The 19,680-nt window shown below is 38.1% G+C and overlaps 1 protein-coding gene across 1 annotated transcript; it reads left to right on the plus strand.

Moving 5' to 3' along the window:
- The first annotated feature begins 453 nt into the window (after positions 1-453).
- Positions 454-9,484, plus strand: LOC103721121 (actin-histidine N-methyltransferase). The gene is made up of 5 exons (XM_008811184.3): positions 454-909; positions 2,663-2,829; positions 2,944-3,243; positions 6,358-6,621; positions 8,881-9,484. Exons 1-5 carry the CDS (start codon positions 534-536, stop codon positions 9,247-9,249), a joined length of 1,476 nt encoding a protein of 491 aa, XP_008809406.2. The 5' UTR covers positions 454-533; the 3' UTR covers positions 9,250-9,484.
- The last annotated feature ends 10,196 nt before the right edge of the window (positions 9,485-19,680 follow it).

Here is a 19,680-nt window from a genome sequence, read left to right on the forward strand (position 1 = left end):
GTGACGGTGCTGAGCCCGAAGTGTCATCACTTGACGATCACATGATAATAATTTTCAACTGAGATAGATGGCTAGACCATATTGCAACAAATTAAAAAAATATATAACTAAAATTTTTAAAAATTTAGAAGTCACTAAAATTTAGAGATGGATGGCTAGAACATATTTCTCATCCAAATTTGAACAGGCGTTACTATACTTTTTTAAAATTAAACTATATTGACATATGTGTTTTTGACCTTGATCAATATAATAATATAGGCAGATTAACAAAAATTTCATATTTTTTTTTGCTTAGGAACAAAAACTTCATATCATTGTTTTTCATAGTTAATGATCACAATAAAATCTATCAAAATGATAAATATATCATGTATTAGTTAACAAATTTCTCAAGCAATTATTAAATATGGTTTCAGGCGACATCCAGGGACCTACCGGTTTCATATCTTGGACCCAGATGGAGGCACAGCGACAGCCCTGCTACCCTCACATTATCTTCTTCGAAACCCACTCTCCCTCCACTACTAAAAATGGCGGCGTCGGCGGCCTCTAAGGTGCTAACCGCGACCGTCGACTTCGTGACCTCGTCGACATCCTCCCTCACCCACCGCCGCCAATTGACATCCTCCGCGCCGCCGGTGACAGCAGCGGCGCGCATCGTCCCCCACCCGCCGGACCTCGTCCGGTGGGTGCGGAGGGAGGGCGGCCTCGTCCACCCCAAGCTCAAAATAGCCGATCACCCCTACCACGGGCTCGGTGTCGTCGCCACCGACGACATCCCCCAACGGTCGGAGCTCGTCGTCCTCCCGAGCTACCTCCCCCTTCGATTACGCCGAGACCCCGAGCCCGATGGCGGTGGAGAGGGTCCTGATTCCGTCCTGAGCCAATTGGCGCGCCGAGTGCCTGGTAATTGGCTTTCCATCATAAGTTTTCTTCTTTGGGTTTTGATTTTTGTTGCTTGTTAAAGTATTTTGCTGAATCCAATCAAACGATAAGAAAATCTGAAAAAGAAAAAACTATTCTGGGAGTACATTAAGCATTTTCCGAAATACAAGGAAAAGAGAAGGAGCAGTTGCGAGTTCATTGCTTGAAATTTTAAGTTTTTGGTTGAGAAACAGTTGGGTTCGTTTAATCTATTTGTTTGTTTGTTTGTCTTACGCTCAGTGGGAAAAGAAAGACTTTTCCCCTGAGTCTTATGAGTTCATTGCTTGTTTTACCTCCACCTTTGACAAGTGATGGGAATTTCTTGAAAAAATTGTTTTTTTAAGTTCTAAACTTCTTCTTCTTCTTTTGTACCGTGTGTTTTTTCTCTTATCTAACTTGTTGAGATTAGGTAATGGCTGCCATATTTTTTTGATTTTGCTTGATATAGGAACTAAACCAAAGAATAGAGCCTACAAGATCCTCTCTAATATGATCATTATATTCTAGTATATAGGATATTCAATCTTATTCAAGCATCAAGCAACAACTAAAAGTGTAGTACCAAAAATAATTAACAGTCAGGCATTAGGATACATATGTAAAAAGTTTTAAAAGTTTTGTTATTTTCATGTGCATGCATGTATTTGGTTTATAAGATTCTAAACAAAATAACATATTATAATACCGATATGGTATCTAGTCTACTTTTCAAACTTGTATTGGTTCCTAGTATTTATTTCATTTGTACAATTTTTCAACGACTGTTAACAACATTTAGAAGTTTTAGACCATTAAAATTATAGATAATACATTCGAAGGTTGGAAACAATATAATATACTCTAAAATGACATTTGACATTGTTGATATTTTTTTTTTTTGCTATTTGTAAAAAGGTATTCCAATAGGCTTCTGCCATTGCAGGATCTAGAGAGGGTCAGATACATGTTGCTGCAACCCCGTGTGGGGAGAGGCTCTTTTCGTGTTTTGAACTTGTAACACCTAAGTCATAATGAAGCAACTTTAACGTTGCACCAAGGCTTGCTCTCTTCTTTATTATTTTTATTATTTATTTTTATTTAACATTTCTGTTTCAACTAAAACCTTGAACATGATTTGAAATCGCCGAACTGCTAAAATCCTTTATGCCAAAATTATTTTGCATGGTGAAATTGAAACCAAGGTTTAAACCTTGATCTATGAATCAAAATAAAGAGCAACCAAAAGGACTGGGGAGAAAACACAATAGGTGGGATATACACAATAACCTTTTTTCTTTCTAAGATGCCCTTCTTGAGGCTTGGCTTGTTCATTTGGATTACTAGATAAACTTAAGCAACTATGGATAAGCTTTTTCCAAACTTAGAGCCAAGTTTGAATATCTCTCTCATATGATAGAGGCAAGCCCAAATATTTGAAAATAACAGTATCTATGCAGGTGGACATGAACATCCCAGATGCTACATCATGCATCTGTTGTACGAAATCACCTGTTTCTCAGAGTTGAAAATAGATTTCGAAGAGCACCATAAGTTGTTCTCGAAGATCTCATATGGCTACTTCCTTATTAGATAGAAATGTGGTTGCAAGAAAGTTTTTTTCATTTGATAATGTGCTGGGCCTCATGCTGTCAAGTCTTTGTGGCTCAATTTAGTCTGTGACATTCTATCTTGCAAATTAGGCTATATTGAGTTTTTAGTAAGGAGTAAATTGGACCCTGCGGGGAGCATGTGACAGAGGAACTATGGGCTATGAGATTGGGCTTGAGGCTTCTTCAAGAAAGGGCAATGGTTGGTTCCTTTTGGTGGCCGTATATCAGCAATTTGCCAGAAGCTTTCAATGTTCCTATTTTCTTTTCCAGGGAAGACATAAAGAACCTGCAATATGCTCCTCTTCTTCACCAGGTTGTTGAAATCTTAATTTAGTTACTTTCTTTCGGATGCTGTTTTTGTGCAGGAATCCAAGCCAAGATCTTGAGTTGATTTATTTATTACAATCATGATTAAATACCATTTCAGGTAAATAAGAGATGTCGCTTTCTTCTTGAGTTTGAGAAAGAAATTAAGCTTATGCTTGAGGATGTTGCTTTGAAAGATCATCCTTTTGGAGGTCAAGATGTAAATGCATCTTCACTTGGCTGGGCCTTGTCGGCAGTTTCTTCTAGAGCCTTCCGTTTGCATGGTGAGATCCTTCCTAATAGAAAAAATGCTGACATACCTATGCTGCTCCCACTCATAGATATGTGCAACCACAGCTTTCAACCAAATGCTCGAATTGTTCAGGAACAAGACCTAAACAGCCCAAATATGTCAGTAAAGGTAAGTTCTTCACACATAGTCTACCCTACAAAGGTATTGCTGTTTTATGGTTTTATGGGTTGAAATTGCCACTTTGAATCCAAATTTCAGAATACCACATATCAACCTTGTCTCAACCAAGTATGTGTATGGTACAGTCTATACCATGTGAAGTGCTAGCAAAGTGTGTCGATCCATATGCTTTGAGATTACTGATACACCTTTGATGCAGCTTATTTTAGCGTTCATTTTTTGTTTTTCTTATTCTTTGTTGTCATCTTGATATTTTTCTTTGCAAGAAATATGGTATAGGTATTGCTTTGGGTACCCTAGTTATGGTTTGTTTGGATGTCTCCAGAACTGTATATGTTGTTAGCTTACTGAATAACATTATGTAACATGCAATTAAAAATGTATTGAAAACAAATATGTGCTATTATTGACAAGTGAAATTCAATCAGGTCGATAGACATCTTTGAATTAATGGATATTATGTTTTCAATTTGATGAATTCTGGGAAATCATTTTCTTCGAACATATAACATTCATCCTTAGAGGAAGGGCCAAGCAAGGGGGACAACGAGTAGGAGAAATGGAAGTTTGGGCTCTTCTTCCTGTCGAGCCTCCTAGGCTCTTGAAGATCAGAAAGATTGAGTTGATGACCGAACCAATTTAATGGGTTAAAGATGTGAAAAAAAACTCTTTGTTTTTCACATCATCTCCAAACTCCCAAAATCCAAGCAAGGATTAGAGAAGTTCGATACAAGACCATCTTTAAGTTGATGAATCTTACTAGTTTGAATTTCTTGGAAATCATTGAATTAACATTAATAGTTGAAATCATTTCCTATGGTTGATTTTCTGTTTCATCAAATCCAAAAACACATCAAGAATGTATCTTGCAGTCAACTAATTTTCCTTGATTTTAATCTTGTTTCCATTCTAATCATATCCTTTAGATCTTCCAATAATAAAATCCCAGCATTATTTTTCATTAAAAACTAAAAAGTCAATTTTCAAACAATAGAAAAAGGGTGCTGTGGGTTTACCAAGCTAGAATGCTTTTCTAGCCCAAAATCTGATGTTTGTTGCTTAATCCTGCAGAAATTGCATCCAAAGGACTGCTGGCTTCTTCCTATATTTGTTCTTACCTTAAAACGATGGAAAACAAGGAGTTGTTATTACTATTGTTATTTATTTTTATTATTTGGGAGCTAGGATAGTAGAAAGGCTAGTTGAAATCCAGTTGTTGTTACTATTATTATTTATTATTATTATTATGTGAGAATTATGATGGTAGAAATTCCAGTTGAAATCCGGGTGAGGGTGGGACACAAACCCTAAGCCAGTTCCTTGGTACCAATTTCCAAAGATTTTATCCACTGCTCTAGTTTGCACCCTCACCAAGTAGTACTTGGCGGTAGCACTCGGTTCGACATCTGGTTGGGTCAATATGGCTCGATTGGGGCTTGATATGCCTTGAGTCGGGTTGGCTTGCCACCAGTTTTCAAGATGGGTATACAGGCCCCCTCCCTCCAGTATTGGCTTTGGGCTGATATGTTATGCATCAGCTTTGGGCTTGTACGATATGCACCAACTAGTCTAAACCTGCTATGAGCAGAATTTTAAACCTTTCTAGAATAACTTGTCAATGTCACTTTGAGATCAATCTTTTCTATGATGGTCTCATTCTTTCAGTGCTTAGTTTTTAGAAACTTTTATAATTTGATGATACTTATGATTTTGTTTCTTTGCCATTGCATGCATTGTTTAATTATGAAAATAGTCTCTCTGCATGTGGGGGTAAGGCTGAGTACATTTGACCTTCCCCATACTCTGCAATGGTGGGAGCCTCGTACACAGTGCTGCCTTTTTTTTTTATTGCATTGTTTAACTTTGTATAATGAATAGCCTTTGTACTTGATTAATAGAGTTACCATGTTTTTGTAAAGTTCACATCCACTCAAGACTCTCTGCTACAGATGTGACATAGCTCAATAACCTTAAGATTAGTTTTGTCCAAATTAATGTTGGTGATTCAACAATCAGCAGAGTTTTCCCCTTTCTATTTGCTAACCTAGATATTCAGTGAATGGATTTCTGCTTTCTATATGTATGAGTGCATGCGAGAGAGAAATGGGAGGGGGTAAGACCCCACTACTAGCTTTTGACCAACATCCTAATGGTGTAAAATGCATATGATCTGTGACAATGACAATTTTAAAAGTGAAAAAAGAAATCAATTATTCTAGAAGTTTCTTGCCTATGCATCTTTTGTCACTATATGTACAATTACTAATGTGAAGGGAAGACTTGCTAATTTGATTCTAAAGTATTTTAGAATTCCTAGAACATGTCAAATGGTGTAGTTTTTCTATTTATATGACCCACTATATGATTTGGCTTTTAGTTCTACTTGTATAGTTTATTTTGTTTTAAATTGACGTTCATGTAAGGATTCCCCCAAAATATTTGATTGAAGTTTTTGATACTTCTGGTAATGTAAAATGATCTGGAATCTTAATTTCAGATGGTCACCGTGTAGTTTTTGATAGAGTTGTGGCTCAAACTCTGACGATAGCACTGTAGCTTATCTCTCTTAATACAACTCTTTTGTGGATGATGGCATGTGTGAGTGATCCAAAGTTCACTTTTCCCAGATGCTATTAGTGTGTGGCACCAATGACAAAGAAAGTGAAATGACCCAGAAATGAAATCTGTTTTTTGTATTTTATATTTTGTTTTTGTATGTAGCATTGTTTTAAACCCTTTGCTAAAAAAACATCTGCAGTGGCCAAAATGATAGAAAATCTTTTTTTGCAATGGGGTCTTACCACTGGAAGTGAAACATGTAATTGTTGTGCCACCTTATTGAATTGGTAAAAGTGAATATGTTCCCTAGGTTCATGCTATTATGTCCTTTTGCATACAGCTTTACAAATTACTATGTAAAGATGCAACTATTGCATCTGTATCTCTACCCAAATATTTTTTTTTGGAGATACTTATGGATGATGCCAAAATAAATATTGAGATTGTGTTTTTAGCCTTCTTAAATTATGGAAGAGTTCCATGAATATTGAACACAATTTAACATTTCCCTGGAGTTGAATAATTGATTTGCAACATGCACAGGTTGTAGCAGAAACACCCATCGAGCAAGATACTCCAGTAATGCTGAACTATGGTTGTTTAAGCAATGACCTTTTCCTTCTTGATTATGGGTTTGTGATTCCATCAAATCCATTTGACTATGTTGAACTAAAGTATGATGGAACTCTTCTTGATGCTGCTAGTATGGCTGCTGGAGTTTCAACCCCCAGCTTTTTATCTCCCAAACATTGGCAGGAGGAGATTTTATCTCAGTTAAATTTACAGGGAGATCAGGCTCTGCTCAAGGTTTGCTTCTAAACTATTAATTCTGCTTAATCAAATTGGTTTAATTGAAATAGATCCATAATACTTAATATCATGCAACTTTATTATTTCTTTTCCCTTTACATGCAAATGTGTGTGTATTCAAACAGCTCTTGTGAACAATAATATGAATCTAACTACTAATGTGTAATGTGTGTGTCTGTGTGTGTATGATTGGTTATGATTCAAAGAGTTCTTTTGAACAATGATATGAATCTGTGCTACTAATGATATGAATCTGGGCTTCTGATGTGTAATGTGTGTGTGTGTTTGTGCGCATGTGTGTAAAGTTTTGATTCAAATAGTTTTGTTGAACAATGTTATGAATATGGGGTGCCAATATCACAAATGTGTGTAAGGTTATGGTTCAAATCATGGTCTACTTTACCGTACCGGAAGAAAATCAGTACGAAACTTAATTTTAAGTCGGTACAAGCCCCGTACCGAAGCGTACTGCCTTGTACTGAGGCATACCGTCCTGGACCATCCTATACCGAGGTATGTACTGGTCCGTACTGAGGTGTATTGATCTGTATTGAGGCATACTGAGATAAAAATTGAGAACAATAGTTAGAAAGCTATTTTGGTATGGGGGTGTACCGTACTCTACCTAATCGATAAGGTTCTAATATAGTGCCCAGTACCAAGATTGCGGTTCTTGGTTCAAACAGTTTTGTTGAACAATGATATGTATATAAGGTACTAATATTGTAAATCTGCCTTTAACTAGAGCTTTTTGGTTGGCAACTCATGCAGTACTTAGAGCTAGGACTACTGGATGTTGGGCCAAAAACATGGAAAGAAACATGCTGTAGGGAACAAGAAGAGGAAATACAACTTGAGTATCACTAATTATATCTCCTTCATGCCTAGGAGATTTACATCATGCATTTATTCACTTTAATGTTGTCACATTCCTAGAAAGCGTATAAAATACTTGTTCAAAACAATTTCCTAGTAATTTTGGAAATCAATAGAGAAATGCTTGAGAACCAATTTACGGAATAGACATTATGCAACAAGTAATAAATATAATATTTATCTCATCCCTGAATTAAAGTATTTTTTTCTTTGACTCCTTTTGATGTCATGATGATGGAAAAGGTTGTTCCAAATTGGTTATATGTTCTGATTTTGGTAGTGATGCTCCAACCGTATATGCTATACCTTGGTTCCTCTACACTAAAACTTAAAAACACTCAAAAACTCCTTATCTAAACCCATGCTTAGTCTTTGACTCTTGATATTCTGAATCGATAATGACTGAAGTACAAAAAATTAAAGTTGGAAATAGTGGGGCAGCTTGACATTAGCATTCAAATTTCTCATGTCCCAAATAACAAGTAACAAATTGCAAAAATATCCTGCATCAACAACACAGAGAAACTGCAGAATTTCTTATTACTGTGAGACTTTCATCGTGACATCTCCGTTCCAGCTTGTATCAACCAATTTAAGTTGACCAATTGATCAATTGGCTTGACTAGCAACACTTTTGTTAAAATTAACAAATGAAGGACGGCCTGTCTTATCTTTTATTTTTTCTTTAAGATAAAGAACTTTCAGTGCTATAAGCATAGAAAACTCTCAGAAAACACTGATTCCCTGTCCTATCTTTTATTTTTTCTTTAAGATAAATAACTTTCAGTACTATAAGCATAGAAAACTCTCAGAAAACACTGATTCTCATTGATTGAGCTCTCATGTATTCACCTCCTCTTCTGTACCATGATGTACATACCTAATCTTGCAGATGGGAGAGCGAATTAGGCGTACCATTATTTGCTGCCCTTGAAGAATTGAGAACTATAACAATCCAGGCTGTGAATATAACTGTTAGTACGAAGAAAGTTTCTTGCTAGTAAGAAGTATTGAAGCTGAGGACTTATTTGTTAGGGATTGATGGAAAGGTTGTATGTTTGTATAGTAGCTTAGAGAAACAGAATATGCTAAATTCTTAAATAACACAATTAAATTGACTTCTGCCTCCTAATTACAAGCTCACCTTTCATGTTCTTCCTAAGAATTATCTGTGCCTTCATAGCATCTTGGATGGTAATCAGAAAGCAGCCTTCATTTTATTGTCCACATACCTGTGGGCTTGCGCCTGTTTGCTGGTTGTTATAAATGTTTAACATTTGAATATCTTCTTAAGCAACCACAGTGTTGCTTTGCAAAATCAATGTGCATCATTTGGTTTCTGAAAGTTTTCTCTGTAAAATCTCTTTCGTTTCTTTTCAGGTAAGCTTGGGGGGTCCTGGATTGGTAGATGGCCGCTTATTAGCTGCCTTACGAGTACTTCTCTCAAATGACGAGGAAACAGCACAAAGGCACGATTTGAACACTCTAATGTCATTATCAGAGGAAGCTCCTTTGGGAGTGCCCATTGAAGTGGCTGCTCTCCGAACTGTTATTGCCCTATCTGTCATTGTACTCGAGCACTTCCCGACAAAGATAATGGAGGATGAATCCATTTTGAAAGGAAATGTTTCCAGTTCAAAAGAACTGGCCATCCAATTTAGGATGCAAAAGAAGTTGATGATCATAGATGTGATGCGCAAGCTTACTCAAAGAGTCAAGATGCTATCAGAGGAAAAGTCCACTGCCTAAAGTTAGTGTGTTCGTTCTGTTACTGGCTTTATTCAATTTTTTTTAATATGAATGCCCCAAATTATACATTGGCTCATTGGATCATCAAACTCTTCTTTTTCAGAAACCTACCATGACATTAGTTTTTTTCTGTAATTGTTTCTTCCCATGTTAACTTGGGCAGTTCTATCATTACAAGCAGCAAACAATAGACATGCTTTCAAGGATTATGCTATTCTACCTTTAGTTCTTCTGTGCAACTCTTAGACATCATTTTAAGATATTGGATTCAAGTGATGTATCATTGTCTCACTCAGAAATATAGAGTTTGAGATGTAAAAGCTCCAGAAAAACTTTGGAAATTGTTGGATCTATGGGAACACTGCAATAGGCTGTCATCAGAAGTGCGTCAGTTTTCTGATGAATGTCAATTTAACAAAAGCAGGAGTCTGGTAACCAAATTTTGTTCTTTTCAACTCTTTCTCAGGAAATTAAGCTCTCCAGATATGACGTCAATAGAGGCGTGCCACTTCTTATCTATTTCTTATCTTTTGTGGTTGGTAGTATTGTATGTAGAACGAGGTTCAGATATGTATGGCTTGATCCAAGACTGTAACTTCCTCCTCTTGACATGCCTAACCAATTTTGATCATACGCTGTTATTATATTTTCAGAATAAGAAGGAAACTGGAAAGCTGTGAGGACCCGTGCGGGCGTGTGTTTAGTCCCACATCGGTTATTCGCTGGGTAGATCTTGGGTATTTATACAGGATCAAGGAACCCAAATAGTAACTTCCGGCTAGCCATTTTGGGTGAGATCCTGGGTTGTTATAAATGGTATCAGAGCGGACCTGGCCCATAACCTATGTGGACTAGGCGACACTGCAGCACGGATCCATTGGGGCTAACCATGAACCGATCATGGTGTTTGTGATTAGATTTGAATGGATTTGAACCCTTAGCCTGACGAGAACGTCAGGGCTTGAACGGGGGGAGTATGTGAGGACCCGTGCGGGCGTGTGTTTAGTCCCACATCAGTTATTCGCTGGGTAGATCTTCGGTATTTATACAGGATCAAGGAACCCAAATAGTAATTTTCGGCTAGCCATTTTGGGTGAGATCCTAGGTTGTTACAAAAGCTTTCCCTTTTTTTGTTAAACAAGGGAACTGGAAAAGTTGCATGGTAATCTAATAAGTCTCATTGTTATGTTTCAGAAATCTGGATAAATAGAGGGCAAATGTTACAGCTCCAGAGACATCAATTTGAAATAAGGATGACTGCTCTTTTGAGATTTTTCTTTTTTCCCTGAGAAAGGATAACTTTTGTGTGCAGTTCAGAATTTAATCTTCTCTCCTCAGAAGTAAAGAACATCAAAACATATCAAGGGATCAAATGAAAGCAAGAAATAAGTCTCATTGTTATGTTTCAGAAATCTGGATAAATAGAGGGCAAATGTTACAGCTCCAGAGACATCAATTTGAAATAAGGATGACTGCTCTTTTGAGATTTTTCTTTTTTCCTGAGAAAGGATAACTTTTGTGTGCAGTTCAGAATTTAATCTTCTCTCCTCAGAAGTAAAGAACATCAAAACATATCAAGGGATCAAATGAAAGCAAGAAAACCAAGATGGCACATATTCACATAGTCTGGAACAAAACTATACGTAAATTAAGAAAAAAAAAGCCTAGAAAGAGATCATGATAGACGTCAACTCCCATGAGACGTAATCTCTGTAATCATCATACTTTTCTTTACAGCCTAAGTACGCAGTCATGCGAAGGCACTATATGAACCCCTACAAATTTACAGGAAAAGAGAGAACAAACTATAGATGAAAAATCTTCCACCACTGCTAATCTTCTCCCATGAAAGCTTTCAATATGTTCAATCCTACTCACTCTCCAACGGCGATCGCTCGGCCTGCTCGCCCTAAGGGCGACCTTGAGAGCTGCCTTGTGAGGTCCCGAAAGACGGGTCTCATCTCGAGAACCCGAGGCTGCAGCTGGTCCTCGATCTTCTCATCCTCTTGCATGATCCTCCTCACTTGGCTGTGGATTGGAACATGGTATCCCTTCCTCAAGCTCTCCTTTTCACCTCTCATGTTTTGCTCCATGTTCTCCATTCCAAGAGAGCCAAGAGAAAAGAATACTCTCATGCCAAGGCCACCTTCTCCCAATCTTCTTTGGGTCTCCTATATATTTGCCAGACAAAGGCCAGGGGGAGGTGGGGCATGATTTGCATGTGAGGACAAAGGCAGGAAGGGAAGGTGGGTGGGAAATATCTTTATACTTTGATCAGTTGGAGGCGTCTACTTTTGAACCGTTGAGGAAAGGAATAGTGCGGCTCAACTGTCATTGATTAAAGAAAAGCCATATACTTTAATTTGCTATCAAATTAGTTAATGAACCCTCAATGAATGGAAGATTTGAGTTTAAAGTAAATGCACAAACTAGAGCTTGTGTGCACCCATGGAAACTCATTTGGAAGAGAGTCAGTGAATTAGATAATATGACCATTGATCTAATAACTACTTAATGGATATAAAGAGAAATCCAATGCGCATCTCATTCAACTTTTATGCTTCATAAAATTTAAGATTTTCTCTCTCTTAGAAATGCAGGTTCGAGTAATTCTCAACTTGGACCTTGTAGTGGAGGAATTCAATCTGGGATGAATTGGAGTATGGATTCTTTGACATCTGGCTGCATGGGAGGGGTTATTGGAATAGGCAGTTTTGTGGGTCAATGCATTGAACATTTCTTGGTTTTGCTTCAGGGGCTTCAGGAATGCGACACATATGGCATTCAAACGCCGGGGTTGGTGTGCCAGATGACCAAATATTTGTCCTGATCCTTGGCAAGGGGAAGACGCTTTTTATTTGGGTGATGTCATGAGATCTTTTATGGCTATCAACTAGTAAATGAGAGAGAGACTAAATAGCATATGGTAGGAAAACAATCAAAGATCTGCATAGCAAGTAAAGTATAGGATGGAAGTAGTTTGGACAACGTAGGATGAAGGATGGAAGCTAATAGTCTAACAAAGACTTGATAAATTGGGTGGTCTTTCCTCCTCTTTGCATCAAAAATAAGGAAAAAAAAATCACAAAGAACCTCTCAATCTCTTGAGCTTATACGTCCAGAGTTTTTCAGTGAAGAAGCTAATCAATTGTGAGCGAAGTTGTGAGGTGATATGTGATGGAATATTGACCCAGGGCTATCGAGAATGTTGCGCTCATGCAAGAGTTTGATCTTAGCACAAGAGCACATTATCATTGCATGAGTAAAAGCATGGGTGGCTGTAATCTGTTTGATTATATTTTTTTCCAAGATTTGTGTAACTTGATAAATTTGATTTTAGCTTCTTATAAGCTTCTACTATTATCTTCTTTCAAGTAGAGACCAAACTGAAGGAGAAAAGTCGATACATTGTAAATCAACTTTGCTAATATGTGCTAGAAATATTTCTTCTTGATATATCAAATACTCTTATTTTGGAGCAATGTCAAATATAAATATTTTGTAAATGATTATCTTATTTTTTTTCCCTTGAGTATTTTACCCTTTTGACTTCCAACTATGAGACATGAGTGTGCCTGAGTTGTGTTAACTGTTAATTTTGATCTCTGGATAAAATATGCTACAGAAAGAAGATTTTTATAAAACCAAATGTTTAGTAAAGTATACATAAGGGGGTCATTTACAATGTATTCTGGCTTCCAACCTATAATTCTGAATTGCAATTTTAAGTATTGAAAGAAAAATTTTCAACTTAAAATTTTAAGTTAAAATAGTAATATTACTAACTGAGCCATTAAAAGTAAAACCCTAAAAAAGTAGTCCTCACAATTCAATGAAATTCTATTTCAAATAACAAAGGAGCAAGAAAAGACCAAAACCAATTCATGTAATTTATACTAGTTAGCTGAAGAGGTGGATGGAGGAGAAGAATATTGTAGTATTTTTCACTAAGGAATGAAGAGGACTTTTCTCTATATTAGATTTCTTCAATTCTCTTCATTACAAAATGACTCAAATAACAACCCTTTATAAAGAGGATTTTACAACCCTTCAAGTAACCTCTATACAAAATACTAAGAGTCATAACACTTCGGTTTCATTCATGAAGAGGAATTCTAAGTAACTTTCATAGATAAGATAAAAGGTCTTTTTGGAAACACAAATGTCTTAAATAATATCTCTTGAATCAATGCACAATTAAGTTTATCTATTTCCAACACCCCCCTTTAAACTTAATTGTCTTCCATCCTTCATACCAAGCAAATCTTTGAATTTGTTGAAGAGATCAACTCCAAGTGGTTTAGTAAAAATGTCCGCAACTTGATCATGAGTCTTCACATAAATAAGCTCCACATCTTTGTTCTTCACATACTCCCGGATTGAGTGAAAACGAACATCTATATGTTTGCTCCTTTGATGATAAACTGGATTCTTCCCTAAAGCAATTGCCGACTTGCTATCAATGTAAATTTGTGTAGTTTCATTTTGATCAATATTAATCTCTTTTAGCAAGCTCCTTAGCCATATTGCATGACTAACATATGAAGATGCCGCAACATATTCTGCTTCACAAGTTGAGAGAGTAACAATTGCTTGCTTCTTAGACATCCATGAGAATGCCGTATTCCCCATAAAAAATACAAATCCGGAAGTACTTTTTCGGTCATCCAAGTCTCCACCCCAATCACTATCAGAATAGCCTTCAAGTTGAAAATTATTAGAATAAAAATAGAATAAGCCAAGGCTTAGAGTACCTTGAACATAACGTAGGATTCTCTTTGCCGCCTTCCAATGAGATGATTTTGGTTCCTCCATGAACCGACTCACCAAACCAACGCCATATAGTATGTCCGGTCTTGTACATGTCAAGTATCTCAAACACCCTACCAAGCTTTTGTAGAGTGTAGGATCAATCACCTTGCCTTCATCATTCTTGGACAATTTTACACCACAATCCACTGGTGTGTTAATAGGATTACAATCTTCCATCTTGAACCTTTTAATCACTTCCTTTGCATAGTGCTCTTGGGAAAGAAAAATTCCATCTTTTAATTGATTCACTTCCAAACCAAGAAAATAGGACATAAGTCCCATGTCGGTCATTTCGAACTCCTTTGCCATTGCTTGTTTGAATTCTTTGATCAATTGTATAGAATTGCCGGTGAAGATAAGATCATCAACATATAATGAGACAAATAATTTGTTCCCATCCTTCTCTTTGATATAGAGAGCTTGTTCATAGGGGCATTGAACAAATCCATTTGCCTTGAAATAAGCATCAATTCTTGAATTCCAAGCTCTAGGTGCTTGCTTCAAACCGTAGAGCGCCCTTTTTAATTTCAACACTTTGTCTTCTTGTCCACTTCTGACATAACCTTTGGGTTGCTCAATGTACACTTCTTCATTCAAATAGCCATTAAGAAAGGCTGATTTGACATCAAGTTGAAAAATCTTCCATTTGTTTTGAGCCGCCAAAGAAATCACCAAGCGAATGGTCTCCATTCGAGCAACGGGAGTAAAAACCTCCTCATAGTCAATTCCGGCCTTTTGCTTGTAGCCTTTAGCCACAAGTCGTGCTTTGTATTTCTCCACTTCACCTTGTGGATTTCTTTTGACTTTGTAAACCCACTTTACTCCAATTGGTTCAAGCCCACTTGGTAGAGAAGTAAGCTCCCATGTCTCATTTTTTTCTATAGCTTCTATCTCTTCATTCATGGCTTTCCTCCACTTCTTATCTTTGATAGCATCTTCAAAAGAAATTATTTCTTCATTAGCAAAAAGACAAATAAGATTTAAGGGAGTTGTCACCTCATATAAATCTTGAATGCTTCTTGTCTTTAATGGTGTTGAAACATCTTCAACCGATGAAGTAGGAGATGAAGGTGGTGTTGGAACTCTAATTTGCTCCTTGATCTGCTCTTCATCTTGTATCATCACCATGTTAGTGTTCCAATTCCAAACACCGTCTTCTTGAAACTCCACATCTCGGCTTACAATGACTTTCTTCTCCTTTGGTTCATAGAGTTTATAAGCTTTGGATCTTGCATTGTACCCGATGAAGATGCATGGTAAGCTTTTATCATCTAACTTGCTTCTCTTTTGATCCGGAATGTGTGCATAAGCTATGCACCCAAACACCTTCAAATGAGAGATATCAGGCTTGTATCCACTCCATGCTTCTTGTGGTGTTACTTCTTCCAAGTTCTTTGTGGGGCATCTATTAAGCAAATAAACCGCACAATTGACAGCCTCACCCCAAAACTCCTTCGACAACTCCTTTGTTTTAAGCATGCTTCGGACCATGTCAAGTATAGTCCGATTTTTTCTTTCCGCGACGCCATTTTGTTGAGGTGAGTATGGAGCGGTCAAGGGTCTCCAAATGCCATGAGTTTTGCAAAAAGCTTCAAACTCCTTGGATGTGAATTCTCCTCTACGATCTGACCGCAACGCCTTGATAGTATAGCCACTTTGATTCTCCACCAAAGTTTTAAACTCCTTGAAAGCTTGAAATGCTTCTGACTTCTCCTTCAAGAGATACACCCATGTTTTCCTGCTGAAATCATCAATAAAAGTTAGAAAATAGCGACGACCTCCAAATGAGCTTGGAGTGATTGGTCCGCAAATGTCGGTGTGGATAAGTTGAAGTGGTGTTTTTGCTTTGTTGTGAGACTTCTTTGGAAAGCTCCTCCTTGAGTGTTTGCCAAGAACACACCCCTCACATATATTATTAGGGACATCAATATAAGGCAGCCCCTTCACCATTCTTTTACTTGAAAGAAGCTTTAGAGCACCGAAATTTACATGTCCGAACCGCAAATGCCAAAGCCAAGATACATCCTTCATACATGCACTTAGACATTTAGCAACAATATGATTTATGTTTAATACAAACATGCGGTTATTTGACATAGGAACATGAGCAATCAATTTATTTTGTTTCCTTAGATAGAAGCTTCCTTCCTTTAGTTGCATATCAAATCCTCTCTCCAAGAGTTGCCCAATACTAAGAATATTGATTTTCATATCAGGCACATAATAGACATTGGAAATAAATTGTTGGCTTCCATCTTTGAGTTGAATAAGTATCTTACCAATGCCCTTCACCTTTACCTTGGAAGCATCTCCAAATGAGACATGGCCATTCACCGATTCATCAAGCTCCATGAAAATTCTTTGTGCCCCGACATGTGGTTACTTGCACCGGAGTCCAAGTACCACATATTTTGATTGATAGCATCTCCTCCTTTTCGTGCTAGTAGAAGCACGTCATCTCCATCATCTTCCTTTTTGACATAATTGGCTTTCTCATGAACTTGACTAGATTGATTAGAGTAGCACTCAAAAGAATAATGCCCAAATTTGTTGCAATTGTAACATTGAACTTGACCCTTGTCATACCTTCGGCCTCTACCTCTTTGTCCTCTTCTTCCACGATTTTGGTTGCCTTCCTCAATATTGTTGTGGTCACCACGGCCTCTACCACGACCATAAGATCCACCTCGACCTCTACCATGAACACGTCCTCGGCCACGACCACGGCCTCTTTGGCTACTTTCGCCTCTTGACTCCTCCTTTTTGTTATTGATGGAGAGCTTGCTTTGTAGAACTTGCTCCAATGGCTCTTGTCTTCTCTTTAGTATTCTTTGCTCATGGGCTTGAAGTGAACCCATAAGCTCATCTACCGTCATAGTGTCCAAGTCTTTGGACTCTTCAATGGCCACCACAACATAATCAAATTTGTGGTCCAAGGATCGTAGGATTTTTTCCACGACCCGATTATCATCAAGTGTCTCGCCGTTCCTCCTCAATTGGTTCACAACGGTCAACACCCTTATGAAATAGTCCGACACAACTTCGGACTCCTTCATTTGCAAAGCTTCAAACTCGCCTCTCAAGCTTTGAAGGCGAACCTTCTTCACCTTTTCTACACCTTTGTAAGAATTTTGTAAAATCTCCCATGCTTGCTTGGAATTAGCAGCACTAGCAACCTTCTCAAAAGCGGCCTCATCTAGGCCTTGGTAGATGAAGTAGAGAGCCTTCTTGTCTTTCTTCAAAGTCTCTCGTTGTTGCGCCGTAAGAATATCTCTATCTTCGGCTTCTACATAGCCTCTTTCGACTATGTCCCAAATATCTTGAGATCCAAGCAACGCCTTCATTTGGATACTCCAATTCTCATAGTTGGTATTGGTAAGACGAGGAATGGGAAGCACTCCGGTAGCCATGATCTAGCTCTGATACCACTTTGAAGAGGTGGATGGAGGAGAAGAATATTGTAGTATTTTTCACTAAGGAATGAAGAGGACTTTTCTCTATATTAGATTTCTTCAATTCTCTTCATTACAAAATGACTCAAATAACAACCCTTTATAAAGAGGATTTTACAACCCTTCAAGTAACCTCTATACAAAATACTAAGAGTCATAACACTTCGGTTTCATTCATGAAGAGGAATTCTAAGTAACTTTCATAGATAAGATAAAAGGTCTTTTTGGAAACACAAATGTCTTAAATAATATCTCTTGAATCAATGCACAATTAAGTTTATCTATTTCCAACATTAGCTGCATGCAGAAATGGAGCACCCATACCAACAAGGCACTTGTGCTTATAATAAACATTCAAATCGTGCTTTCCGCATCTTTGCCAGCATTTGCAATCTTAGAAGACACATGTTTTGGTACCTTATTTAATGTATGTGTTGCTGGAAATTGGACCCGGGGGTGGCCACTTAGCTGAGAAGGAGGAGCTTCGGTGCGGGTGGTACGTCGGCAGGCTGCGTCCTCCGGAGGACCTGCAAGAAGCCGGTGGCCGGAGTTTCCGGCGCTGGCCCTCCGATGCTTAAGTCAGAAGGGGCTTTCGTGGAAAAAGAGAGAGAGACTACAGACAGAGTCCTAGAGTCCGAAGTCCCCGATCTAGGAGAAGAGGTTCCCCTTTTATAGGAGGGATGCAGGGTTACCTGTGAAGTGACTGGGCGAATTAATGAGTCGCCGTCATGATTGGGCGTGGTCGTGTGAATTAATGAATTGCCGTAGGTGAATGGACGAGGTTGAGTGAATCAGCTAGTTGCCATGGATGGCCCCGAGATTTTGAGTAAGCAGGAGATTTGTGGAAACCATACACATTAATTGTTGAGTAAGCCGGAGATCTGTGGAGACTATGCACATTAATTGCTGACGGTTGTAGCAGGGCATGGTTCCTGGTTGAGCTGGTGAGCGAAGCGTGGTGCGGTGAAGCTGCTGCAGGGCATGGCCGCAGCAGGTGGACGACAAGGTCGGCCTTCAAAGGTCGGCTTGGCCTGCTGAGTTGGGTTCAGCCTTCTGAAGTCAGGGATGCCCAGATCGGGCGCCTTGAGGTTGGGCGCCTAGATGTCGGGCATCCCGATGTCGGGCGCCCCGAGGCCGAGCATCTCGGGGGGTTGTTGCCGGGTTGCCTATCATCACGTGCCGGCGATGCGTCCACATGTTTCGAGGTGATCCATTTTTTTCCCCAACAGTATGCCTTTAGGCCATTGCTAGCACAAATAATATATAAGCATCCATCAAAAATTTAAGTACTCATGAGAAAACTAGTTGCCTACAAATATAATTAGCAGCCCTTAGTGCAGAAAAGCTGGAGATCTAAGTGCATTTTGGCAAAAGGAGGTCTATCATGACTTGGATCAGATCAGGGATTGCTCTGATGTAATATAATAAGGGATTTTTTAAAAAAATTCTTAAGACCTTCTGAGTTACCTATTGGACCCCCTCACAGTTTAGCTCTAGGAGCCACTTGCCATGCCTTTGTGCTGTGAACTTGCCATGCCATGCCTATATGGTTCTGAATCTCGAGCCAATAACATCCTGTGAAGCAAGTTGGGCAAAACAACCTCCCACCAGCTCACTAGAAGTTAGATAACCATTTTAAAGTTACAAAATCAAAATTTTAGAAGAAAAATGCTTCAATAATACATAAATCTGAAATCAAAAAGTTAGACATGCAGTTTTTCTTTAGAAAAAGTAACACAGTTTGTGCAATTTTACTAATGGTCCTTGTTATTATGTCTGACACTATAGGATGTAAGCATCAGTTGCTTCACCATGTTGTGCTTATATTTCCATGCCGACATTGTTGATAATAAATTCATGCTAAAATGCTGACCATCAATATAATTAATCAAACAATTGTTCTAAGTAAATGGCATGTGTAACATGCCCCGAACCCAACACCTAGGTCCTGGCGCATGACACGGCCGCACACTCCTTAGAGCAGAGTCCTAGAGACTATACTAGGCTAGGCTTGAAATATAGGCATAGCTCACACAATACCAAAAATTAAACTAATTCACTTACATTAATTCTTCAATATTTCAATTACCAATTTTCGATATCCATCGATTTTTGCATAATAAAATAAATAACTAACTATAATGACTAGTTACACGAACTACATGCC

The sequence above is a fragment of the Phoenix dactylifera genome, unplaced genomic scaffold, assembly GCF_009389715.1.
Source record: "Phoenix dactylifera cultivar Barhee BC4 unplaced genomic scaffold, palm_55x_up_171113_PBpolish2nd_filt_p 000834F, whole genome shotgun sequence".
NCBI lineage: Eukaryota > Viridiplantae > Streptophyta > Magnoliopsida > Arecales > Arecaceae > Phoenix > Phoenix dactylifera.